The sequence below is a fragment of the Chelmon rostratus genome, chromosome 8 (genome assembly GCF_017976325.1).
Source record: "Chelmon rostratus isolate fCheRos1 chromosome 8, fCheRos1.pri, whole genome shotgun sequence".
In the NCBI taxonomy this organism is placed as follows: Eukaryota; Metazoa; Chordata; class Actinopteri; order Chaetodontiformes; family Chaetodontidae; genus Chelmon; species Chelmon rostratus.
Window position 1 is genome coordinate 6,597,716 of NC_055665.1, and position 27,455 is coordinate 6,625,170.

The window sequence follows — 27,455 nt, forward strand, 5'->3', positions numbered from 1 at the left end:
CCCTGCAGTCCCGTCTGACTTTAAGGCAGCTATATTTAGAGCTTGTGAATCCAGGAGAGGTGGACGCTGTGAGTGCCGAAAGCCAGCAGGAAACCTGAGATGATGACACCTGATCCATAACTACACAGCATGGCTCTCTAAAGCAAGACTACAGCCACGTTTCTTCTGATTTATATTGTGTATATGTTGTATTTATATATATAAATATATGTATATATTGACAGAGGAAAGTTCTTTCAAACAGGGAAAGGTTTTTCTTTCTTAGTGGTGAATTATTATAAATATTTTTGAAAACTTAATCAGTTATAAGTGTACATCTTGAAATACTATGCAGGCTTTGATTATTTTCTTGCCTTATTATTATCTTTGGTAAAATGCATTCATACTGTTCTTTATAATGGCTTCTATATTCAGTCTTTGATGAAAAAGGAACAGTAGGTCCCGCATGCAAAACCATCCCTGCCATGTTTTGTTAAACAAATCCTTTCGTACAAACACACGCTCAGACTGGATGGCCATTTTGTTTTAATGCAACGTGACACTTGGTCTGTAAATAAATGCTCTGTTCTCCTGCCCCTCTCCGCAGGTCAGAGGTCAGCTACAGACCCTGCAGCCAGCAGGGGTTTAATGTTTTGCTCAGGGACTCTTCAGCAGGGCTTGCTCCAGTGTTTTGCATGTTGTACATGCTAGCATCTCAGTGAGTCAGCAAGTCTGCACTAATGACAGTCATTTTTCTCAGGATATTTATGCAGCCTTTGCTAACACTCCATGTTAAAGACTAAAAACCAGCTGCAGTCAGGGTTGTAAGAACTTGAGAAGGAAGCACTGATAAACTCTTAACAAACCAAGTGTCCACATATTCAGGTGCAGCTAAGTTTCCCAATGCTCAGGTGCCAAGTTTAGTATCATTATTATTGTTCTTTTGTTTTGGTTTGTCTTGTTTTTGTCACGTCTTCTTGGTTTGGTTGTACAAATTATGGCACACATATCCGTCTACCTCTGTGTATTATACTGTAAACTGCATGTATGTCTCTACCCCTTCCTCTATTTACCGTACTGTATATACATAACATGACAAAAACAAGACAAAGCAACGTGTACTTTGTACTGCAGTAATACAGCACTGCGTTCAGTAACAGATGTGAGGCTCATTGAAAGTGATGTATGGATGACTCAGTTCAAGCTCAGATGTACATTTAACCCTTCAATAAATCTGCATCAGAATCTGCTGGCTGTTCTTATTATATGCTGATGAACACAATTGCTGAAGTGTTGTGTGTATCAGTGTATGTAATCTGTATTACAGTGGCTGACCCCAAAGCGTGTCATTTCCAGGAGATGATACACATCAGAAACCTGCCAGTCAGCAAAACGAGAGACATTTCGGCTCTCTTGTTGTTCAGTAACAATCTGATGAGTTGAATGGTGATAAATGTCACTACGCCTGTTGCAAATCTTTGAAAAGCTTTGCTGTTTATCTTGTCTTTCATGGGATAAATGCCCGCAGTTTGTCCTGTAGTAGAATTAAGTATTTGGTATTAAATAGGCTATCACAGACAGACTTAATTGACTTGATATTTGATATACATGAAGTTGTACAAATGTTATCCTCTGTTTATTTGTCGGCCTCCTTCTCTTTCCCTTTAGTCATCAAAATCATAATCTTTTGGTGTTGTGCGTTATCTATTTGCATATGCTAAACCGACAATTGAGATGATTTGTTATTCCTTCTTTATTTGTCTTGTTTTGTGAATCATACGTGGCATCCGCATGAATTCGTAATTTTCCTCTCAGTATAACGATGTGCTTGGACCTCTCAGGTGCTTTTGCAAACTTTATTCATTGAATATATCAATAAAATCATTTACTGTCTTATTTCACGCATTTTCCACTCACTGACACCAGAACAAGTCACATCTTGTAACTGTGGTGAATAGTCTCTCTTATCAGTTTTGATCTGGCATCAAAGGCTCTGACAGCCAGTCAGTGTCAGTCAGAAAAACAAGGTCGCTGAAGTCAAGGCTGACAAAACAGACATTGACTGAAGGCCTCGACTTGTGTGCTGACTACAGCCACAAAGAGATCCACGCGGTTGGTAGAGCCAACGTGATGAATGTAATGAGATGTTTCTTTTTCGTTTTAAAGGGGAACGCCTCGTCAAGTCAGATTAAACACGTCCCTCTCTGAGGTTGCGCACCCCCCCCCAAATAAAAGATGCACAGTGTACAGGGGAAGGGTTATAAGATGTGTTAAGATTTGTGTATGTGCTTGTGTGTGTATGTGTATTTTGGCTGCGCTGGAGGTCAGGGATGTTGTCATGTGATGTAACCAGATGACACAGTGGCGCACTGAGCTCCTGATAAGGGTCCTTGTCTCTTTTAACCTTGTGGTAGCCGGTGACAGATAGTGACAATAAAAATCAGCCAGAGCAATCTTGAAAATTACACACATGTGACTCAGAGAGGGAGAGAAAGACCTTGGGTTGGCACACACACGAATTTGGAAACTTCAAGGAAATGTTGACATAAGATAAACCTTGTGTGTGTGTGTGTGTGTGTGTGTGTGTGTGTGTGTGTGTGTGTATTTGGGGGTGGGCTGCACCTCTCTGACCCTATACACGCATTCACGCAGTGAGTGACACACCTCCTTTCTCGCTATGCTGGTGATGTTTTTTTATTTTTAGCACAGATCGAGTTTCCAGTCCCCGATTCAGCAGCCAGAGGTGCACAGCAACACAACTCCCCGTATCCCGGAGCAGTTTCTTGCCCGGGCTGCATTGGTAACAGACCTCGGTCCTCTGTTTTGAAGTGGAGCCGGTGAAGTGTTGATTGCAGGAGGCGGACGCAGGGAGTGAGAAGACAGAGGATGCCTGGAAAACCAAAGGAGAATTTGAAATTGCCAAGTCATTGTGATGCTGTGCCATCAGTTTGAAAGGATTCAGAAGCAACTGCTGGCGGAAGATTAAAACTGACAGCCAGGTAAAGGCAAATTCATTACAGCAAAAGCATTCATTCCCAAAAAAAAAAAAAAAAACACTTAAAATAATAACTGACTTTATTTCTTTCAGGGCTGTAAATTTCTCAGTTTTATAGTATAGTCATTGAAGTGAGAGGATGTCTACCTTATTGTGCATTTTTTAAAAAGTCTGGTGTACTGAGTGCTCAACATTATGGAAATAAGACTAAAACATGCAAAGTGTGTTCATATGATGGTGTGTGGGCATTAGAAATGAGATACAGTTGAAGTAGTACTTCCACAAGAAGTACACTAAAATTCTTGGGTTCATTTAAATCCACAAGAGCTGAAATTAGTCAATTAATTGATTAGTTGGTCAATATGAATCTAAGCGGCAACAATGATTAGTTGATTCATTAGTTATTTTTCAAGCAAAAATGCCAAACATTTGCTGGTTCCAGCCTCTCAGTTATGATGACTTATTGCATTTATTTTGTCTAAAGTGATAGTAAATGTAATATCTTTGGGTTTTAGATTGTTGCTCAGACAAAATAAACTATTTGAAGCCCTTACTTTGAGCTTTAGGAAGCTGTGGCACTAATTATTCACAGTAACCATTTTCTAGATTAATGGGAAAATAATATGGTAATTTTCTTGATTAATCTAGAAAATAATTTGAAAATGAATCAAAAATGAAATCATAATCATTAGTTGGAACCATGAAATCGACAGCGTTTCAGCTTATCTGTGCAATGTGTGAGAACATTCTTTACTCATGTGCATCTGGAGGTTTAAATGTCTACATTCATGCCTCATCTTAACTGAAAGTGCCTTGTTAATGCCTGTTTTTTTGTTTTCAGTTTCAGACAAGGTGACCGGTCATTGGCCTTGTTCACGGTGTGTGTCCTGAAGGAGAAGGAATCCAGTCTCGCACAGGCTGCATCCTCCTTATAATAGTTCATGAGACCATATGAAGCAATGCTGCCGCAGGAGGGAAGGGGTGAGATGATTATGCCCATTTGCCACAGACACTATGCCAATGTCTTTTTGTTGCAGCTAAAGAAGTCCCATAATCAATGATTTCATTATTTAATGATAATGGATGCTTAATTAATACTTACATACATCACATATAGTTTCATAGCCATTTAATGAGGTGAATGATGAGGCAAGTTATCAGGTGACAAATAACGACTGCACACACCCTTTTTAGACACAAGGGGTCGCAATGTCCCTGTCGATTCATTTTGGTCAAACTAGCTCCCTTCAAATTAACTCTGAAATTATGCTAAACTGTGGATTCATCTGTATTTATAGTCAACGATGTACCGAGAAAACCTACTGTGGTGGTTTGTGCTACAAAACTCATTGTCATCACTGTGATTAATGAAACTGTATAGGACTGCAATTGTTTCTCTTCGCAATTAAAACAACCTAAATGTGACAATAGGCTAATTTCATGATTGCAAGGTGGTCGATTTGTTTAAAGTTAATCATAGGATAAGAATTGATGAAGGATACAACGGATATTCGGTGAATATTGTTCGTCTCTTGTCAACACTCGTCTTCTTCTCTCATCACATCCTCTGAACAGTTATTTTTCCCGGACTGTACCACAAAGTTTGCAGTAGGGGTGTTTCTCTGGTTTTGCTGGTGGCTGTATACATTTCATTCCATGATAATAAACATTATATAAAATTTTTAGTGTGATGTTTGGTAGAAAGTGTTGGTGGGTTGGTTCTTGTTAAAAATACGAATCAGGAATAGAGTTTGTTAATAATACAGAATTTTCGTTCCCCCGACGTACAAAGTTAATCGCTCGACCGACTGACTTGGTTCCTTTTCACTTTTCGACAATAAACCGTTTTGTGTGTTACTTTAAATCGAGGCTAGTATGCTATTAATGCTAAGCTCAATTTGGCTAAATTAGCTTCAGATTTACTTTGATAACAGTGTTTTATACCGGGGTGCTTTTAAGGTGAAAATGGAAGGCGTCGGCATGTTGCTTTCTCTGCCGAAAATTACAGCCTGCTAGCCAGATAGTCATCTTTTTGTGAGCTGTCGGCCTTCAGAGGTCGAGGGGTAACACTAGCCAAATTTAGTTAGCTGGCTAAAGGCTAACTGTTAGCTGCAGCCGGCAGATGCTTCTTTACGCAACTAAGAATGTTGATGTGTTCCTGTGAAAAAGTGGATTTTAACATTACTCCCCGCACCGTCGCTCGGCTTGTTTTCGAAGCCGAGCAAGATAGTAGAAACGGAGGCAACTCATCCAATGGGAGGTAGGAGTTCCAACTTATTCTTCCATGGCTGCAAAGTTTTTTTTCTGTGCCATATTAGTAAACGTTACCCGATGTCTTTCTGCATGCCATTTTGCCCCGGGGTGTTTAACTGCACAAACTAACATGTCAACACGTAACAGTAGTTATGCTGCGTTTCTTAAGACGACGTGAAGAGAGCAACAACAAAGTTTAGTGAAGTTGGATATCACAGGATGCTCTGTTCCTGAACACTTGGTTTCTTGCTGCAGAAGCTTGCTCCTTTGTATTGTAGTGTTCTCCACCTGAAATGGCTGTGGTCGGTGTTTAATGTTGTCGGACGATGGTTCGAGATGGCCCGTGTTTTAGGGCAAAACGATCAGGCTTACGAGGACCAAAGAGTGAAGGCTGCACGGGGATTATGATGGATTACTCTGGACAAACAAGTCTGTGCCAAGATTGTTCTTGTTCAAACAGATCACAGCAAGTACTGTCAGATGTGCCTGGGCCCTTGCCTTGGAAGTGCCTGCTTTGAAGGCAAACAATGGAGTGACACACACACACACACACAACCCTTCCCTGTTGGAGGACACATCTGCAGTATGTTTTATGCAGTTATGACCTTGGCTGCCTGTAGTGACAATTAGAACTTGTTATTGGCTGTATGAGCTATGTATTTCCAAAGGGTGTTGTGAATGTTTGTTGCAATGTCTGGCAACTGTCGAGTGAGACTGTGTGTTTGCTCTTTCTGGCAGTTCTAGGATCAGATGTGTTTATGTCAGTCAAGGTTCGGAATTACTGGAATTTTGATTTCCTTGTAACACACAGGAATGAGATTTATCTTGGGGCGTTGCTTTCTGCTGCTAAACACACAGTTACTGGTATCTACCCAGTTTTGTCAATTTCTGAGTTACTTGAAGGGAGAAAATTGTGATTAATGCTGCAAAAATAATAACACAATTGTCCAAACTTGGGCAAAATAATGCACATAACATAAACTACTCACCATGAATAAATCCTATTGATCAGCCCTCTAATGGGAACAGTATTTCGTTGCAAATCATCATCATTGTCATATGATACCTCATATTCCCAGAACTGGCAGAGGAGACAGTATCAAAGACCAGATAGAAATAGTCCTAGTCTCACAATCATTTGTTTTTGTGGGAAGGTGTAGTGATTTATATTTGAAGAGAAAGCTTTGTAGAAAGGTGGTAGTCAGATGTAGGCCAGCCATTTGAATGCAAAGTTTCTGCTCTTTTCACTCCTCAGGTAGCTACTTCCAGACACAGATCTGTCTTTGTCTGAGACTTCAACTTGAGCCTGATAATGCATGCTCGAAGTCTGCCAGTGGGAGCAGAGCGGATGAGTACTGAAGAAAGAGAGTGACACCGGACAGCAGAGGAGGAAGGGGGAGGCACATAAGCTAACAAAGTATTTAGCTAGAGAGTGTTTTGTTCATTCTTAGCCAGCATATACACAGACTGGACAACTGGAAATGGATCGCCTAAACACACACAGACCGCTGGAAGCCTGTGAATTTATCTGACAGACCTCCTCCTGGCTTCATCATTCATTGATGCATCATTTTTGACTGTGAAGGAACACCCACACAACTGTTAACTGTGAACTGTTCTGTCTGTGTTTAACACTTATGGGGAGTTTTACTTCCTGAGGTTCACAAGAAATATGGATAATACTGAATCATCTTTGATTATGGTAAGGGTTGCTTAATAAGTTTATTATTATTAAGCAATACTGAGTTGAATGAGCGAATGAGTGGATTTGCACAGAGGGACTACTTGATGTGTTTACCCATCGCCTTTCTAAAGTATACCAAATGCAAGCATGACTGGAACATTTTAGTCAGTCATGGGTCACTCTCAACTCTAAAGATCCAACAAGGCCTTGTTGTTCTTCTTGACTTGGCTCAAACATAAAATTAATCCCTGGAAAGCTCTGAAGATGACTATGTCTTCTCCCGTGGGACCAGAAGGAATCACTCTGGCTCAGCCCGTCCCTATTCCAACGCTGACTGTCCTGCCACCATCCTCAGATACAGAGTCCTGGTCTCGCTCACCTAGCCCCAGACTGTCACGCTCCAGCCGCCATGGTCGATTCCACCGCAGCAGGCCCCGAACCAAGAAACAAAACGAGGAAGAGCAAGGCTGCACCCCTAAACGGCAATGGGGTAAAAAAACACACATTCTAATTGAGGAGACTGTGGAAAAGGGTACCATTCAACATCGTAGCCCCTCGCCCTCACCCTCTATGTCCAGTCAGATGGAGGGGGATGAGCAAGGTCGGGACAGCCCTTCACAGGACCTCCTCCTGCCACCGTCTCGCTCCTGGTCTCGTAGTCCCTCTCCCAGTCGGCGCTCCCGTTGGTCCCTCAGAAGCCTGCTCAACAGAGACTCTGACTGGGAGGGCTGCAGGTTAGTGAGCTGGATTCATCCCAAATAAACAACCAGAGATTCAAAAAAGTATGATCAAAGAAATATTTAAATGGGGTGCTAGCGTGCAGCATTTATTTATTGCCTCATGAGCAGAGGTCTAAACTAAAGTGTTTTTTTTTTCTTCATTCAATTGTCAGTCCTCTCTTTGCGAATGGGATCACTTATCTTACAGCAGCAGCACCATATAGGGTTCAGTGGCTTAGAACAGTGTGTCCGCACCGTCAGCACTATGTTTGACTGTCTCACGGGTATTCTATGCTTAAAGCTCAGTTAAACCTCAGCTAATTTGCATTCAGGCCTTCTGAGACCAGATTTGCCTGCAATGGCTGACTGGAGTGAGTAGCCTCTCATTTGTGCATGACGGTGAGGAATAAAAAGGCCTTACATCTGACAGATTTGCGCTTAGTCGACTCTTCTCAAATGACACATAGGTCACCTATTTTGGAACAGGGTGGAGTTAATTAGCCAATGGCTAAAACTAGTGAGGACAGATTACACTGTTAAAATCCTCATTAAGTTGAGTTGCTTCACAGTACACTCAGACGTCAGATAAAGAAGCAGGCCAACAATCAGATTGTAGAATTTTAGTTATGAAGCAAGAAAGGGCCTTGCTGCACTGTACTTAAAACTAAAAAAAAAAAAAACACACTACATATGCCTGCAACTGACTGGTATTTTAAAAGAACAGTGCAAGCTCTAAGGAAAGATGATCGCTTTTAAACAAGTGAAACAGCAAGGTTATGTAAAGTATATACAAATAAAGTGAGACTGCTGTCATACAGAGCTCTCTAAGTCACAAGGAGCTAGAGGCGGGGTTCATGCGCCATTTATCCTTCCTCTGAAAGATGACATCACCTTCAGCCAATGGGAGAGTGCTCGTAGTCTGATGATGTCATGTGAGTCCAATCAGAAGAGGTTCTGGGCAACACTGCAGTGGGCTACAGAGGGCAAGCAGAGGGTGATTCTCTCTTGTGCTCCATATAAGCAGCTGTGCCCTTGTCTTCCTCATTTACACATCATTTTATTGACCCAGTTATATTGTTTTGCCAGATATTAATGGAACTTGTCCAGATTTGAGTTACGACTCATCCAATGATGCTTTGAGAATGGCCTGTTATAGTGAAAAACATGTATTTATATAGCTTAAAAAGCAATTGAAAGATTAAGGCTCAAAAGATAGTTGGTAAATCCAAACACATGTATGCCCTTTCAGAATAAGGCTCCAGCAAACAAATGTATAGTATATGTAAACCATAATTCAGATAAGCCATAAAAGAAATCAATAACCCTATTTACACAAAACAAATGCATTGTTCACCGCACTGAAAAAATTTCCGGTCAGCTTGTAAGTGTTTGTACAGCATGACAGGCTTCCCAAACATAGCTGATTTGCCAAATGATTTGGCAAGGCTATAATTTCTGCCCTTAAGGTGAGGCGCCAAGCTCCCCCTGTGTAGTCTTATGGCAAATGTTTACTTTTCTTGTTAAAAAGTGGATAGTTTTTTTTGCAGATAAACTTAATTGTGGGCAGCTGACATAAAAGCCACTCAAGGTGTATTGGAGATTCATTGTGAGTCACAGACCATCTAAACTGAATCTTGTCATCATTGGCTCGACCAGTTCATTAAAAGTGGTTTGGCCAGTATTCCGACTTGACATTCATCACCTCAGTGGGAAAGTAGTGTTGTTATTTTGTTACTTCATACAGCAGCTCAAAGTATATGATAATTTTCCTGTATTCATTTGGGAAGAACAGAATTTATGGTAATCCTGTCATAATTCTTAAGTTGTCATATGGTAATTTTCTGAATATTATAGTAGCTTCTGTTCTCGCCTTTTTATGCAGGTTGGTATTACTTTAACACTGGTTGGATGCAAGGCCAGATCTAAGGACCCATGTTAACTTGTTCAGACTGTTGGAAAATGCAACTTTATTCCCTCTTATGATCTTGGTCAGAAATATGTAGCGTGGTCTCCTTAGACAGGCTGTTGCACAGCAAATTTCTTGTGTCTCTGTCTTCATCCAGAGTTGGCATCCAGTACACACTACTCAAAGGAGATGTATCAGTGATAATTATCGGAGAGGACGGAAAGATTGAAGCTGCTAAGCTTATCTGGCTGTAGCTCCTAAAGAAATAATAAGGTAGTAGAGATGGCTGACATAGTTTCCCTGTATTTTCTGCTCTGTCTCGTGTGCCTGCCAGTTTCCACTTTAGGCATTTGCAGCAATTTATTTGACGACATTTCATATTATTCGACCAAAATATTTGTTTTGACCTCGGCAAGAAGTGACAAATCTGCCAGTGTGACTACATGCATGCTTTGCACAAGTAGCACAAATGCATTTTCTGCAGTACAGCTGAAAGGGCAATTCTGCTTCACACAGATACAAACATGTTATGAAGTAGTCATTTGGCGTGGCCAAATCAAATCAAAGCACAGTGAGGTGCTCACTGACTGTGACTGATTGTAATTGCGACCTTTCTCTTTCCGCCACACCATATTAGTGTAGCTTTGCCTCTTTCGCAGGTTCACATAGACTGCATTCAGTTGGTGTGTTTAAATGCACTCAGTCTGATTATCAATCCACTTTTGACAGTTACCTTATTTCCAGCAGTTTGTTTCACTGTTCCTGATCAGTATCTTATGTCCAGCACAGTTGTAGCTACTTTGCACTCGTTTTTAGTAATCCGCTTTTATAGTTATAGGCACTGGTGTATTATGTATTAGCGTAGCATGTACCCTGGACTCTGGATTTTGCACCATGTGTATGCCAGGAGCTACAATCTCCGAATTAGCCCAAAAACATTGATCTGTGCTCTGACACAAGTCCATTTGCACGGTTCTTCTATCTCTTGCTCTGATGAAATGAGAGATTTTTCTGTAGGCAGAAAGGAAAAGGTGTACGGGTTGCACATACACATCTTGTCTTGTGTATCAATATCCTGTACATTTTCTCTACTATTCTAAATTGCACTCTGTCTCTTTCCTTGACTCGTCAGTGCCCACCCAGGCCATGAAACTCTCATTGGTGAACCTCAGAAAAGCAGATTACACAGAGGGAGACAGAGTGGTGGAGATGTTGGCCTGGCTCAGCCCAGCGTGGATTATGATGTGGACTGTAATCCAGAGGGATGGACAGAGAGATTGAGGGTTAAGGGATTGCATGGGCTCTGGGCTCTGGGCTTTGGCCAGGTGGATTCACTACAGGCAGCCGTGTATTTACAATGCTAGTCATGTTTTAGTCAGGGTTTAAGGGCCTCCATCTGATGGTGTAAATGTATTCATCCCAAAACTTATACTAACTATTTTTATTATGGATTAACCAGCCAATTATTTAATTGATTAATAGTTTGGTCTGTAAATGTTAGAAATGTGTCAAAAGTGAAGTGACAGTTTCCCAGAGGTCACTTTGATGTCTTCAAATTGCTCAAAAATGACCAAGAAAGCCAGTAAATATAACATTTGACACATCAGAACCTTTGAATTTCTGGCACTTTTGTTTATAAATTACAATCAAATTAATCAACATTTTAATCAAATTACTTGATTAATCCACTAATCGTTAACTCGTGAGGCTGATCAGTCCTTTTAAAAAACAGTACCTATTGTGTTGGTACAATAGGTAAATGCTACAGATCCTCACAAATGAATGAGGGTAACGCTGATGCTTGCTTTTGGCATCTGTTTGTTTGAAGCATAGAGCCTGCAAAAGTCAGTATTTCACGTGTGGGAAAAAAGGCATTTATCACGAAGATAAATGTTATAGCGACCCGCTGTCTGTGAGGTTCTAGTCCCTCTGAATTCAGATAAAACCTCTGAGTTTTGACTCTGCCTTATCATCCTTATCGGTGCCCCCCCTCAGCACCACCTCACTGTAAAATAGCTCACCGCATGGAGCCGCCTCTTCCCTCCTCCCTCGTCCTCCGACTCTCTCCTTAGTTGCAAAAGGGATTACGGATGGACGCAGGGACGTTACCGGGTCCCGCAAGCGGCATAAGGAGTAGCGGCCCGTCCGGTACCTGGGTATGAGGTGCAAAAGCGTCGGCCATGAGGGGAAATTAACATCCAACTGCAGGACAGTGGACGATGGCCGCATTTCTTACCCGAGGCTCAGCGAGGAAAACACGGCAGAGTAGCGGACATACACCCCTGTAGCGTCTGGCTTGCTTTAGCTGCACACACACCAGAACCGGTGCCATAGTGACACAATAGCGAACAGCAACGCGTGTGTTTTTGTGGATATCTGTTGGATCGCAAACGCCTCATGACATGTTCGAGTAAGTGACATAAGAGTCTCTTCTAGTGTGATGAATAGCATATGCTATGATGTAATCTGTCTTTGGTGTTCATATACCGCTCATGGACCGGTGGTGTGGTCAAATGTGTCACAGCTTGCAAATCCCACTGATAATATGGGTGGGACAGGCGTAGTTTATGTAAAAACACAGGTGTGCTGCCGCAGTCTGATGTTAGCTGTGTAAACGGGGAGCTAGCTATATGTTTATGTTCGTTCTGATGGTGCTCAGTCGCTCACACCCCTCCATCCAGTTTCACCATAGCAGCCTCCATCCCTCTACAGTCTAGTGCTTTTCTACTGAAACGAGTTGTTTTGTTGCGCCCCGACGACTAATGTTTGACTTTACCTCGTTTCTCATGTGTATGGCAAGTTAAAATACTGTAAACGAGCTTGCTGGATTCGGTTGTTGTAGTTAGCCGCTGTGCTAGCTGCCCATTAGCCTCCATGATCCGTGTATCGGTTTGCTCGCTTCGCTTTTATATGTAACGGGAGAGAGGGCAATATTAAGGTTAACTGCACCGGAGAGGTAGCTGGAGGTTTGCGTTGTGCCCTGGGTTGTAAACACATGCTGACACAGATACGCATCACCCAGTGTCCTGACCGCACTACAAGCCTATTACAGCACCGGCTGCCCTTATGTACGGTCACCTATAGATAGCTCAATGCTTCTTGTCATTGTGCCGCTATTATAAACAGTGATGCATTAGATAACATGATATTTCGGGGGTTATAATCCTATACAATGAATCCCTTGAGGTTTATGGATGGACCCCCAGCTTCCCTGCTCCTTCTCCCAGTTATCACAGGTGTTGTCTTGTAAATGATAATTTTCCTCCTCAGCTCCTGTCACTGACCACTGCAAAAAAAGATTGTAGATTTGAGCTGTACTCATGACATTTTTTTAAATTATTTCCTTTATTTAACCAAGAACATATTGAAATCTGCTTTTCTGCCAAGAGGGACCTGGCTAGAGGGCAGCCTGACTACATTGTTATGCTCTGCAAAAGGGTGTAGACAATGTTAATTTAAAATGCATCATAAATGTAACTTTTTAGCATGTCTAAAATAAAGTAAGAACAATAGATTTAGAAACAAATGCACTGAACATTGAGCACAGCATGAATTCACCAACAGCATTCAGCATCAAGATTTTCAAGTCCTTCTGTACATTATTACAGGCAAACAGTAGAGCATGTTTAAAAGCTTTTTTGCTCAACTCTGTCCCATCACTACTCATGCCAGTTTAGACTCAAGTTAGGGTGAGGTTAGAAAAATAAGAGCTAGATGGAAGATATAAGAAATTATAGTGTTAACAATGTGAAAAAAATGTCTGAGGGATTCGCCACTCGCTGCATAGATTAAGTGATGATACAAAAGTCATCATCATCATGGAGGGTGTGAAAACATTATGGCTTGAGTTGATAGAGAAAGATTAAATAATGGCTTGAGAAAAAAGGTGATTTGGTGTGTGCAGAGCAATTTGGCTCAAATGGAATAAATGAAGTGCTGAGTTCTTGTTTTGTTCCATTAATGAAATTACTGTAAGCCAGAAGGAGCCACTGCAACATGCTGTTGAGTGAGCAACCAAACCATTCATCAAGTCAGAGCCTGTTCTTAGCATAGAGTTTACTGATTTAAAGCTGGCACTCGGCAGCTACTGTGCATCTGATCATGGTGTCTGCTCAGGACAACAGAGTGCACAATGGTAAATAGCTGTGTGTGTATGATTTGCACCCTGGCCACACTGTTACTTCACAGTAATGAAAACTGTGTCGTCTTTGTCTATGTCTGTGTGTATGTCTGATGTTGCTTTTCAGTCTTCAAGTAAGTGCGTATCTCTGTCCACCATAAGAAGATTAAATTCTAGGACAAACTCTCAGAAGTTCTGTCTTGGTGGTGTTTAATTCTAAAGGACTGTGGGTCCTGTGTTTTGAAGCTACATTTCTTGATTGGACAGTCTTAAGACCCACTGCTGAACGGCTTTAAATACCATCACTGTTTGGCTCCTGTACCAGTCAAAATCAGTTAGCTGATAACACAGCCTCACATGCCCTTTCTTTGGTCTTCAGTAGGCAGCTTGCGATGGCATGCTATTATCAAATAGGACGTGCCTGCAGCCTTTCATCATTGCATGACATTAAAGGCATTAGAGAGCACAATTTAGCGATAAAATATGTCAGAATTTCCTCTGTTTTCCCCTGAGCTGAACCTCTCTCTGTGCCCTTTTGTCTCCAGTACGGCCAGTAACTCTCCACGCAGCACGCCCGGCAGCTCTCCCTCCTTGCGGCGCAGGGTCCTTGGGGGTGGCAGGGCCAGTGAGAGCGAGGGTGGTGGAGGAGAGAAGAGCAGTGGTGGAGGAGGAGGTGGTTCAGATAGCCCCCTGCCCTCCATACCCTCTGCCTCCTCCCTCACATCCGCCTACCCACTTGCCTCTCGCCACTTCAGCCGCAATGCCAAGGTAACTCAAAATATCCACTTACAGATGGATGCTAAGTGTAAAATGCAAGAGGTGTGCAGATATGCAGACATAGAGGCTAAAGCCAATAACTTACTGCCAGTGTTCCAGTTTAATGTACAGCATGAAGGCTATGCCAGCTTAATGTGTGTTGACTCAAAACTCTTTAATGTGATCCCAGTGAGCAATGACATGATTAAATCAAACACGTTGTTAGCACACAAAGATAGTTTATTCTACAACCTTGTGGTGTGTCCTCATCAAAAACAACATTCAATAACAAGCTTATAAACAGTTGAGCATGATCGCACCATCCTGGCAGAATTTTCTGTCAATCTGAAGTTTGAGCTGTGTTTTCAGGTAGACCTTTGAAAGAAATAATTCGAAATAAACGGCTTAAATATCATAAATGTTTCTGGGAACAGGAAAATGGCATCCCACCTCCATGCCAGTAAATTCTCATCTGCACTTGAGCGAATGTAAATGTTTGTTTTCGCTACCTTCCATCTCTGACATGACAGACATTGCAGTGTCGACTGTGTCTGTCTACAAGGCTCTAAAATGTTAGCATATTTGTTTTCTGTAAATTTACCGAGACAGCATGTGTAATTCTGTGTGCCTTGGTGTTTAGTTTCAGCTTTCACATTTTCTCATTGTTGTAAAAAGAACAGCTTGTTAGACTATTGACTGTGCATTACAGCTGGTCGGTGACATGTACCGTTTTAAAAGTGCCGATGGTTTTCATACCTCTCAAACTGCAAAACCTCAAGGTTACATGAAGCAAGCATAGCCAAGGGACTGGATTGGCAGGATCACATGTATATCAAAGGGGATTCCTTCACATTAACAACTTTAACTATGCTGATAGATTTTCTGTACCTGAAGAAAACCAGTTTAACTAGCCTGTTACAGTTACATTTGAGCACTGTTAACTTCTGAAAGTGCTGTTCTTTTCTTTACAGAAAATGCAGAGCTGGTACAATGTAAGTATACATTAAATTCCCCCATTAGGCATTTTCACCCCACTGTACTTGACTTTGCTGATGTTTGTCTTTTAGCTCTATGTGGGTGGAACTAGTTGACATAGCAAATTGATAATCGTTGTTGAGGAAGGTTAGTGTTTGTCCTTCAGATAAACACACTGTTTTTCTCATTTGCTTCACTAAATATTCCAGACCAGCCTGTGGCTACCCACTGTTGTGCAAGCTAGCTGTGAGGTAGAATACCATGTTCTCCTTTCTCTTTTCCTGTCCTTAGGTTCTCAGTCCTACATACAAACAGCGGAATGAGGATTTTCGTAAACTCTTTAAGAAACTTCCTGACACAGAGCGACTTATAGTGGGTGAGTGTCAAAGGCATGTTGATATATGATAAACTCTGTGCGCTGAGCTACACCAGTGTCACCTCACACTCAAAATCATTAAATACTCGACAAACCCTTTCACTTAAAGACTCAACCTCTTAAATGGTTGAAATGATTCTTCACACAACCAGGTGTCTCTCTGTTAACTGACATGCTATCTTTTCCTCTTTATTTCCACAGATTACTCTTGTGCTCTGCAGAAAGACATACTGCTTCAAGGCCGCCTTTATTTGTCAGAGAACTGGCTTTGTTTCTACAGTAACATCTTCCGCTGGGAAACCACTGTAAGTCACGCACACACTGTGTACACATTTCCACGCGCACAGTCAAACACAGGCCCGTTGTAACCTGGTTAATGTCGCACCTGCAATCAGATAAGAAGTCCTTTAATGGACTTGTTTGCTGATCAATATATAGATAAACTCAGGGCCTTGGTGAGAAAAGAGAATATCGCACACTGGGAAAAAAAACGATGAAGCATACATACAGTAAATCTTTCTCCTTCTCTATTCAGATCACTATCCTGCTGAAAGACGTGACCTCTATGACCAAGGAGAAGACTGCCAAGCTCATCCCAAACGCCATCCAGATCAGCACTGACAATGAGAAGGTCAGACTTGAGCACAAAGAATGTTGAGCCCTAGTTGTGACATTTTAAAAGAAGGCTTTTAATTTTAGCCAATAACTTAATTAACTGGTGGCACAAAAGCATGAAAAGTGTTAACTATTGATACTGCTTTACCTCAAATGATTCTTTTATGTGCCAGTGAAGCTTTGTGAAATGAGCTGACTCAACTTTATCGCCACTGAGCATAACAAAGCCAACATCCCAACAGAAGGAAACCATCCGTCAAGTCCACTGTCACATTTTTCTTCTGTCTCCCTTCTTTCTTCCTTCCTGTCCCACCGATATTCACCCTCTCAGCACTTCTTCACATCTTTCGGAGCAAGGGATCGCAGCTTCATGATGATTTTCCGTCTGTGGCAGAACGCACTGTTGGACAAGGTACAGCCTCCTCATCCACCCTCCTGCCGGTTTATGTTGCTCCCTGGTGTGGCACGGCTAGTAGTTAACATCTTAGAATAGAACACAGCTTCAAGAAGCAGGAGATGGCCACAAACACAGGCTTGGGAGAACAATTTCAATCACTGTTATTTGCTGAGTTTGAATTTAGACATTTATTTGGACAGCGGTGGTGCAGAAACAGCAGCTTAGTATTGCAGCACATAGCAACAGACGGCGAGATGAAACATGTGCACTGGAAACTTAACAAGATGTTCTTCTACCAACTATACCAGTGTCTGGAATATACTTCCTGTCTCACTTGCAGAAGCCTGCCAAACAAAAAAAAACAAAGTTGTTAGCAATCATCAAATGCTGCTTTGGTCATCAGAATAGTCTGTTGTGGAATACAGTTTCAAAGTCTGACAACAACAGCAACAAAAAAAAAAAAAAAAGTTGGTTATTTAAATGCCTGTTAATACCTTAACACGCTGTATTAAGCGCCACCTCATTATATGTTGTTTTTTTGCAGAATTCATTAGCATTCAAGGGGCACTGAGAATCAATCACAGCTTTACACTATATTGCACAATGAACAGAGCCATCCCAGTGAAAACACCTCTCTGTGTCATGTAGTTAGGGTGAGCCACACTAGCGACGTGACAGTCTGTGCTTGTTATGTCTACATACATTACTAGGCCACAAGTGAATGCAGGATATGGAGAGCTGTTGTGCAGTACATTACGGCAGTACATGAATGTAGATGTCAGCAAATCAGGTATTTAATTTGAACTGAATAAAAGTTTTGTGTTCATTTTGCAGTCTCTGTCCCCCAAAGAGCTCTGGCACATCGTACACCAGTGCTATGGCACTGAACTGGGCCTCACTAGTGAAGACGACGACTACGTCTCCCCCACCGCCGAACACATGAACGGCCTACTGTGAGTGTTCATGTGTAAAAACATGCTAATATGTGGTGCTATGCATTTATTTTGAGAGTCATAGTGTTGATATACAGTATGCGTGCTGGCATGTTAACACTCTCAACAGTCTGAAAGAGTGTGAAATCTGTGTGTAATTGTAAACCTTTTCTGTCTGTGTATTTTTTTTAAATTTGCGTTGCATGCAAATGTTAAAGCGTTCGTCAACTAGGGCAGGAATATGCTTATTTTATTTGTTTATTTATAATTCTTTACTAAATGTTGTCTCTTCCTTTGCTGGCTCTATAAATTTTCTTTGCTATCATTGAAATTAAAGTATCAGTAACTTGAATAACTACCTTAGTACTATTACAAAGGCGAGAGAGACAGAGAGGTCAAAAATTGTGATTTTATTGCGGTAACTTGCTAAAAAGGAAAAGCAGTAGGAAAAAAAGAACACTCATCAGGTCCTCGGGTTGCATGAATGTGCAAATACCTCCAGACTAACTGGCGCATATGTAGCATGAGGGGTTGTTTGTGTGTTTGTTTTTTGTTTTGTTTTTTTTGCTGACCCTATCCTATCCGAGACATTTAAGTTTTGTGAAGAAATGTTTTTAATGTCAGCTAGCATAACAGTTGCGTGAAATGCCTAAAGATTTGCTTTCCCTGTTTCTAAGATCTGTAACAGACACGTGGCTCCTTCTCTGCGTCTTTCTCTCACAGTGTGACTTTGTTAATGTCTCTGTCTCACTCACTCTCACTTCCACTCCCTCTGTCCCCCAGGCCAGGAGACGAGTCAGTCTCGGTCACAGATCTGCTAGACCTGAGCTCAGTGTCGGTCCCCTCCACCGGCAGCTCTCCCCCTCCCCTGGTGCCCTGCAGTCCAGCCAGCCCTCCATCAGCTGTCAACCTCGGGGGCTCCTCTCCCCCTTCCTCCGCCTCCTGTCTGCCCATAGAGGTGCCTTCCTCATCTGGACGCAGACTCAGCTCTGACCCCCTTGAACCCAGCCCGCCTAGCTCCCACAGCTCGCTGCCATCGACCACTCCCACCAACGCCTCTGCCTCTGCTCCGGCCTCTGCTGCTGCCTCCTTTGTGAGTGTACTTGACATCCACATGTACTTAGCCATACTAGTGCAATAGCTATTCTTCACTGTAGCATTATGCATAGTCTAATGGCATTAGAGGGCTTATTTTTTATTACTTCATGTGCAAGACAGTTGAACCAGAATAATGAAAGACCTGCACCACCTGCAAAGCTGTCATCATTATGCATATTGAAAAAAGTGGTGAACCTCGCTCCAATCTTGCTTGTGAACGACTGAGCCTTTCCTGGATGCCTTTTTCATGGCCAATCACGATACTATCACCTGTTACCAATCAACCTGTTCACCTGTGGGATGTTCCAAACAAATGTGTGGCTGCATCAAATTCAGAATGACCAGACATTTAAAAAAATTGATGAGGTGAAACATTATTGTCTTTGTACTGTTTTTAATCGAGTCAAATATGTCAAAGTAATATGTCAAAAAGGATGAGCAAACGATCACATTGTGTTTCGTTTATGTTTTACACAACTCAAATTGATGTACTGCTTTAATCTTTCTGCTGTCTTTTCTCCTTCATCAACTATTCACTAGTTTTTGAGTCACAGTCATCACCACTATGCTGCATGATATGTGACCTAGTAAAGTCTTCATACATATCTGGCCCTGTCTACACCTGTGGTAGTTCTTCTTATTAGCTGCACTCAAATAAATTCTGTACAAACAGTGCTCGATTACAAAAATAAATAATCTAGGGATTTTTTGTAGCATTGTTCAAACACAGTTGCAATGCTTAGATAAGGTAAAATAATACACTACATCAATATTTAAATAGAATCAGTTAAAACGTAATAAAAATAAGTGAAATACAATACAAAAGGACAAAAATACAGCATATAAAACACCGTAGTTGTTCTGGCTGTGGAGATTCTCTTTCATCCAGGTCATGGTACTTCTAAGGTTTTTCCTAAAGTCCAGTTGCCTTTTGAAAAAACCTTAGTACTGTGTAGTTCTAATTAATTCTATGTCCAATCAGTTCTGCTCAAAAACAGCTGCTCTGGTTGTTTCCCCGGCAAGCTTGAGCCTTTTATGAATGGATCAAGCCCAAGCCAAGTTAAAGTGAATAAATGGAGTGCTGTGTTGATTGTGTGTCAGTTTTAGATTAATTCTATGGCTACAGTGGGTATGCCTGCTCAGGCCACGTCAACACGAGGTCAGGTCAGCTGAGGCCTCTTTCCTCTCAAAGTCATATGACAATGGGGTGATTTCCCTACAAACCTTGCTAACTGTCCTCTGGTGTGTTTTTTTCCCCTCTCGCTGCATCAGAATCTGGAAGAGGGTGGGGAAAGCCTGTCCGAGTCAGCCAATCACATGCTGCCCCTGCCAACCACCAGTCTGGGAAACCTCTCCTCATTGGATATCACCAATGATGAGGAATTGCCTACAGACCCCAGCAACTCCTCTGACACACAAGAAGAGAGTGAGTGTTGTTTGGGTGAACAAACCACCACATGAACCCGGCAGAGATGAGACAGTGCAAATTATATGAAGATTACTTTTATTTAAGATAAGATCCCACACTGAGGAATTTCACTTATTACAGCAACTCAAGGGTTTAAAAGCAGAGGAAAAAGTGATTGAATAGAATAAAACAAGATAAAAATATACAAACATAAAACAGAGTTCCTACGCAGTACAGAAAAGCACGTCATTTGATTTTAGTCATTTCTAGTTTGGAAATAAGAAAAGAGAGTATAGACTATATATACTATATGCACTATATAGAGCTTCCACTTATACAGATGTAGCTAAGATGGATAAATGCACCCATAATTGTAATACACACAGTGTAAAATGTTTCATAGGATACAAGCAGCTACAACAGTTAATTTTAATGTTGTACTTTGTTAATCGAGTAAACAAAAAATCAGCGATAACAACACTCAGTTTTTCTGATCTTGCAGCCAAGATTCTGTCAGACCACAGAGGCTTTGATTTAAAAATCTCCCTAAAGTACGGAGGGTTGCAGATTCATTGTCGGATTCAGTATTAGTTGCATCTTAAAACTCTTTTGATAAGCTCTCCTGGGATGTATTTTATGCTGTTATTTATTTATTTTATTTTATGCTATTTTTAAACTCTAATTTCTATATTTGTGCTGTCTTCTTAATTTACTGTGCTCATTTGAAGTTGTGAGCTTTAATCTTACTGAGCTAACTCTGTCTTTACGTAGGTGGTAAAGTTTATTAGGTTGAGTTCTATTATTTTCCCTTCCTCTTCTTTCTTTCGTCATTGCTTCCACCTTCAAAATGCAGGGAAGGTTTTTCAGACATTAACATGGAGTGTTTGGTGCTCTGTGGGTGAATCTGTCCTGAACTAAATCGGATAATTCCTTTGGAGGTTTGTGCATGTGGCACAGTCAGATGATGATGAACCTAAAATTCCTCCAAACTGACATCATGGTATGATTGCTGGGAGGCAAGCAAAGACATACAGCAGCAATCTGTGTTTCCCCTCAATTCATTTGGAAATAAAATTGCTATCATGGCAAATTTACCTAAAACAAACCTGCTCAAGTATCTAAACATTTGAATAAGCTGGTAATAGTTTAGCATTACATTTGCATTTTTATAACAGGAACCTGTGCAGGATTTTTAACTCAGAACTAAACCGATAAATGTTTAACCACAACAACAAACAGCGAGTGTGCTGAAATGACCAGAAACAGAAATAAAATCTTTCCTGTTTTCTCTCTGATCTTCAGGTGAAGTGGAGTCGTTCTGCGCCGACCTGAGCGGGCGGCTGCACATCAACGCTGCAGTTCGAATGAGTGTAGACAAGCTGCACGACCTGCTTTTCTCTGCTGACACACACTTCATCCAGCACCTCTTCTCCCAGCGACACTTTACTGGTTGGTAAAACACACATCTACACACACATATATGAGGGTCAAAACTTTCTCACTGCTTGTACGCAGTTGATATGTTAAAATACAGATGTCCTCTATGGCTACACATCTTCCATACATTTTTAACATATTCAGAATCAGAATACTTAATTGATCCCCGAGGGGAAATTGCTCAGTTGCAGTTACTCCCATTGTAGAACAAGTAGCAAAATAGAAATAGTAAATAAGAAATATAATGGAAAATATGTAAAGAAAAATGTAAAAACATGTGCACTATATTACAATATAAATGAATAATAAACAATATGAAATATGCACAGGTAAATATGTAAACTTTGTGTACTTAGTTACGATAAATAGCAACCGTCTGTATAGAAATATATCTGTGTCGCTGTGCAACATTTAGTAACAAGAAAATAGAATACTAGAATATCACTACTGCTAATAAGAACACTAATAACAGTAATAATATATGGTAATAATTGTGTATAGTAATATATGTAGTGGTCTATAGAAACAGCAATAATATTATGATAATACTAATATAATAATAACAATAAATACACTACTACTACTACTAACAAAAACAATAATAATAATGGTAGTGGAATAATGCAGTATAAATATGCAGTATAGGTAATCTCCATATACACCGTAGTATTGCACCATTTAATTATTGCACAGCCCAGTTGATTTATTGCACATGTTAATCAAAGTATCATTATTATGAGGTAGTGCAGTACTGTAGTTACTGACAGGGATGGAATGCGTCCAGGAGGCCCGTCTACTGACTCTTCAGAAGTTTGCTGGTCACAGGCAGGAATGACTTCCTGTGGTGTTCTGTGATACTTATCTCTTTCTGTTTATCTGGCCCATTGAACCCATGTTTGAGAGATCTCTGTGAGTTCTTTCTCATGCTGTGAGATTGTGTTAGACTTTTATAATGATGTGACATTACCCAGGTTTTCAGCAACCGCCGCTGAACTTGCATCAACTTGTTGCACAACATTAAGCGCAAGGGAGCGAGTTTTTCCTGCTGAGACAATGACAGTTATGGCCCAGTGTTTGTTGTTGCTCTGCTGCTTACTGGACTTATTGAGGCTGCTGTGGGCAGAAAAATCACTTACTCCTTCATTCTTTGTGGTTGTCACAAGAACCTGATGTTTGCTGTTGATACCGTGACGTTTTGCTGCCGTTACGCTCAGTTGTAGGTGCACTGCAAGTATCTGTGCTGTTGCCACCATGTTAGTCATCTATGGGAATGAGAAAAGCACGACTGCAAGCATTTTTTACACTGTGGAAACATGTTTTTGGTCATGTTTTTAATCTTAAAAGTAGTTTTGTTGGTCTTATGAAGCAGCTGTTGCAGCTACCCTCCAGCTGATGAATATAAATGTGGCGACATACTCCCCACCCCTCAAAACATGCTGTAGCCCACTGTATTGTGCCACTAATGAGGGTGCCACACTAGCTGTGTACGCTGTGTTAACCATCTTCCATCATTCTTTCTTCTGCTCTTTGCCACTCTGTTTTTTCTTGCCCTGCTTTGTCACTGTACAGCTGTCTTTTATTTAATGGGCTGACACTTCAGATGTAAAAGCAGTGTGTATTTTGGACATTTTTCTGCAGTAGTTTAAATGAGGACGGAGGTGAAGCCGTGGAGTTGATTTGGCCGGTGGCTACCCCAGTTGGAGGCCCAGCCCGCTTGGGAACATTGTGTAGCTCTAATTGGGGCATTTCTTTCTTTCTTATTTAGGAGGGAGCATGGATTGAGCCTCTCTTTTTCTCTCTCTCTTCTCTCTCTGTCCCTTCCACCCGTCTGAGTTTTGTGGTCTCTCTCCTTTTCATTTACAAATTCTCAACCTCTCCTGTCCTTTCTCTCGCTCATTTTCATGAAATCTCTTGGAACTTTTTGTCTCTTGTCCTCGCTTGACTCGCTCATGTTCTCCGTCTCTTTTCTCTCCCTTTCTCAGACCTGTCGGTGGGTGAGTGGCAGCAGGACAGCAGCAGCGGGAATACCAGCCGCGTGCTTAGCTACACCATCGCCCTCAACAACCCGCTCGGCCCCAAGACCGCCCCTGTGGTGGAGACGCAGGTCAGTCCTTGACACACACCGGCCTTTTTAGTTTCATTATTTAGCCCTTCTGCAAAAAGGCTTTGCCAATAAGTGGTTACTTATTTAGCTTTAACTGAAGTGGAAATGTCTCAGTAGTCGTATGTAGTTGTGTCTTAGGGATCTTTTAATATTTGCTTTGTAATGGTTCCATCTTTGGGTCGAGTGGAGGTGTCAATGCTACAACTGATAATATGTTGTAACTAAAACAAATTTTCTTACACATCATGAAACAAATGAAGAATTTAATTCAGAAATAACATATCTACAATTTGGAAATTATGTCACAAGGTCAATAGAAGTAGATTTCAAGTATTTATTAAGCTTATGTACCATTTTCTTTCAAAGCATTTTGACTGATATTTGTTTTCATAAATAATCCCATTCTTTCTAACACTTATGTTGAAGTTCTTGTATCACAGCAAGCAGCTTTCTGCTACTCTATTTGTACAGAGCAGAAACGGACTGTTGTGACATGCCAGTGTTGTGTTTATTGTGCCACAGCAAGTGGTATTTGTTGCAATGTTGGTTACTTTTCCCTGACAGGAGCCCTCAGAATCAGACAGAGACTGGAAAAAGTTTTGTGTAAATTGAGAAAAGACAGCTCGAGAATAAAGTTCAAACCCTGCTAACTTTCTCACATCCAGCTGGCCAATCACAAGGCCAGAAAGGTGAGGGGGGGGAAGGGGTTCCAAAGCTTTTTGACCGTCCAACGATTAGTTCTGATGAAGCATACCGGCACAGCAGGTCATTATCAGCCAGAAGATGCCATAACTAAACGCAAACCGACAGGTATTGTTATGTATCAGAGGAAATCAATATGTTTACACACCGTTAACCATCAGCTTCCATATTTTCCAGACATTGCATAAGAGCAGTGCCCGGGGCGAGTGCTTCGTGGTGGACTCGGAGGTCATCACTTCAGGCATCCCCTACCAGGACTATTTCTACACAGTCCACAGATACTGCCTCACCTCCATCAACAAGCACAAGAGCCGGCTCAGGTAGGTTCGGTGGAGAGATCGCTGCCATGTTTCATCACCTCTTTACATTTGATGTCAGCTTGCAGCAAAATAGATGATGCAAACTGGTTGCATCCCTCCGCCTGGGGACCAGAAACTCTCGCTGCTATATGAAATTATCCCATCAGAGCTTTCTGTCCCTTGTTTCTTCTAATGTCCCATGCTGCTTTCCCGAGTCACTGCTTCTATTTTCAGGCCCTTTTTGTTTGTCTTTTTTCATCACGTCCGCAGAAATCGCTGGCCAAACATATTGTATTTGACTTCATGACACATCGGCATATTTTTAGTACACGTACAGTACTTGACATCTTGATGTCAGCATCTCAGGATCAAAGACCAAGAGCATCTTTCTTATAATTTTGCACCGACATTCAGCAGTGACAGAGGAAGAAAAACAAAAGGCAGACACAGAAGTTTCTCCACTGACAGTAGCCTGAACGGACTATTATGCAATGTTGCCGCAAGACATGCTTCATTTAAGTAAGGGCTTTAACTGTCACGCTGTCTGCGTCTCAGTAACTGTATCACTAGTTGTCTTCATTTGGCTTCAGTGGTGTAGCACAAAAATCTAGGCCCTACATGCAGCTTCAGTGGGCTCCTTTCCCCTTTAATACATCCATTCTCACTGCTGTACAAATAACTCCTGCAAGTAAATCAGTAATTAAGTGCTTATAAGACATTTAACAGGCTGCACAATGTGAAATTGTAACATATTTCAGCCTCCTTTTCTCGACATCCTGTAATCGCTATGAGGCTTTAGAACATTATAGAATATTATTTCTGTCAACTCTTTGGAAGGTCATCAAACAAAGGACGTCATCTTATTCCATCCCCTAAACTGAGAAAGAATTACTGTATTTCATAATACAGTCTGTTGCAACACATAAGTGGCATAATAAAACTTTCAAAACTTACGTCACAATCCATATATATATATATATATATATATATAAACGGTTAATTAACGGTTAGTTAATCAGCAAGCTAATGTTAGCTAGCTAGCCACATTACATACTAGTATTAAAGAGTGCTATTAAGTGTGTTCAGAAAAGACTGCCATTTGTCAACAACTGCTTTCTTTTTCCCAAAAAAAAAATTTGTTCACCCTCTAAGGAGTGGACTAATCCACGTGTACCGTTTAGAGAACCCCTGTTGTTTCTCTCTTCTCTCTCCACTTTTCAGAGTGGTGTTTCTTTCCCAAAAGCGTCTTTGAGTAGTTGATGGTTACTAATTATAGGCAGACCTGAAGGCCTATCTTGGGATTTAAAAACTCGAAGTACTTGTCAAAGTACTAGAATATTCTAGCAGAACTGCTAAAAAGTGTCAACACAGATCCATCACTTTCTAAACGTTGGTGTACTGGTGGTGTGTTGTGTGTTTTCTGATTGCTTTCTTTGGAGCATGGAAACACTGGTCAGTTTGGAAGGAAATTTGTAGGAATTACAGGAACTTATATGAGCCACCTGCACAAGTTCCTGCTATAGTTGTCAGGCACTGGTTAAAAGTCATGGGAAATGTATGATATCAATAACTGAGACCAGCACTGATTAATGTCAAAGCGAAACAGAGCAGGCTAAGTTGTCCTCCACAAAAATGAAAAGAAGAAATATAAGCCATACATTAGATTGTGTTATGAAAAGGTTTTGTTTGCTTTTCTTTTGCCCAGAGTTTCCTCAGACATCTGCTACAGGAAGCAGCCGTGGAGCCTGGTCAAAGCGTTGATTGAAAAGAACACCTGGAGTGGCATTGAGGAGTACTACAGACACATGGGTGAGTCACATGATCTGCATCTTCCAGCCTGTATTTGTATACACGCGTGCTGCGGAAACCAAACTGACCGACTGACAGGCATCATTGATATGAAAGCCAAATGCACAGTTTCATGTTGCAGATCACAATACACAAGAGCACCTTTTGTCCAGTTTGTGTGTGTTCTAGCCTGAATGTGTTTGCCAGCATCATGTTTCCTTGCTAATAATGTGAGAGTCACTCCTACTTTCTCTTTTCAGCAGAAATGAATGCTGAGAGTCTGTTCATGTGGTTCATGACTTATGTACATTTAGATTTGACAAGAAATAACCAGATAAAGTTGACCTGTTTGATTTTGACATATTGAGTTTTTTAGATCGAGGAATGGTTGTTTTGAATTTGTTAAATTCTGGTGCCAGAACTCTTTGACACTAAGAGGTTGTGTTCACATTCATCCGCTGATGGAGCAAAGTATTTTCTGTGCTCATCTTAAATCTGAGTGAGGACATAAACCCACAAGCAGGATTTTGAAACACAGCTGTCCTCGAAGCCAAACGTGGTCCAATATGCAATTTACTCAAGCGCAATGTGGAAACCCGAAACAGTACATGTACACTGAAAATCAACTTTGAAGTGAAGTAGGTAGTAGTAGTCATACAAGAACTTTGCCACATAATACCCACACATATTTAAAATGATCTAAAAATTACTTAAATATGGTCAAATAATGTGACCAAACATTCAGTCCCAGCATTTTGTACTTGACAAATTTGATACTAAAGTGCTGTGTTCAGAGTTTAATTGTTACTTCGTTCCTCAGCATGCACTCTGATTGGCTGTTCAATGATCCAGTTGTATTTGTCCCTCCACTTTACTTTCTTTTTACTGTTGTGCGGATTTTAAATTCTCCGG

The 27,455-nt window shown here is 41.1% G+C and overlaps 1 protein-coding gene across 4 annotated transcripts in view; it reads left to right on the forward strand.

The window, feature by feature from the left end:
• Nucleotides 1-4,816: 4,816 nt before the first annotated feature.
• The window catches only part of gramd1a (GRAM domain containing 1A), a 29,138-nt gene continuing 6,499 nt past the window's right edge, over nucleotides 4,817-27,455 (forward strand). The window contains exons 1-14 of one of the 4 annotated variants that reach the window (XM_041942489.1): nucleotides 4,817-5,234; nucleotides 14,202-14,424; nucleotides 15,384-15,404; nucleotides 15,679-15,763; nucleotides 15,965-16,068; nucleotides 16,299-16,394; nucleotides 16,710-16,790; nucleotides 17,610-17,728; nucleotides 18,491-18,800; nucleotides 20,078-20,231; nucleotides 21,516-21,662; nucleotides 23,633-23,754; nucleotides 24,634-24,776; nucleotides 26,461-26,564. In XM_041942489.1, the coding sequence (XP_041798423.1) occupies nucleotides 5,119-5,234; nucleotides 14,202-14,424; nucleotides 15,384-15,404; nucleotides 15,679-15,763; nucleotides 15,965-16,068; nucleotides 16,299-16,394; nucleotides 16,710-16,790; nucleotides 17,610-17,728; nucleotides 18,491-18,800; nucleotides 20,078-20,231; nucleotides 21,516-21,662; nucleotides 23,633-23,754; nucleotides 24,634-24,776; nucleotides 26,461-26,564 (1,825 nt within the window). In that variant the 5' untranslated portion in view covers nucleotides 4,817-5,118. Of the gene's footprint in view, nucleotides 5,235-7,175; nucleotides 7,646-11,840; nucleotides 11,947-14,201; nucleotides 14,425-15,383; nucleotides 15,405-15,678; nucleotides 15,764-15,964; nucleotides 16,069-16,298; nucleotides 16,395-16,709; nucleotides 16,791-17,609; nucleotides 17,729-18,490; nucleotides 18,801-20,077; nucleotides 20,232-21,515; nucleotides 21,663-23,632; nucleotides 23,755-24,633; nucleotides 24,777-26,460; nucleotides 26,565-27,455 lie in introns of those variants that run through there. The other 3 variants (XM_041942487.1, XM_041942488.1, XM_041942490.1) reach the window with 3 other exon arrangements.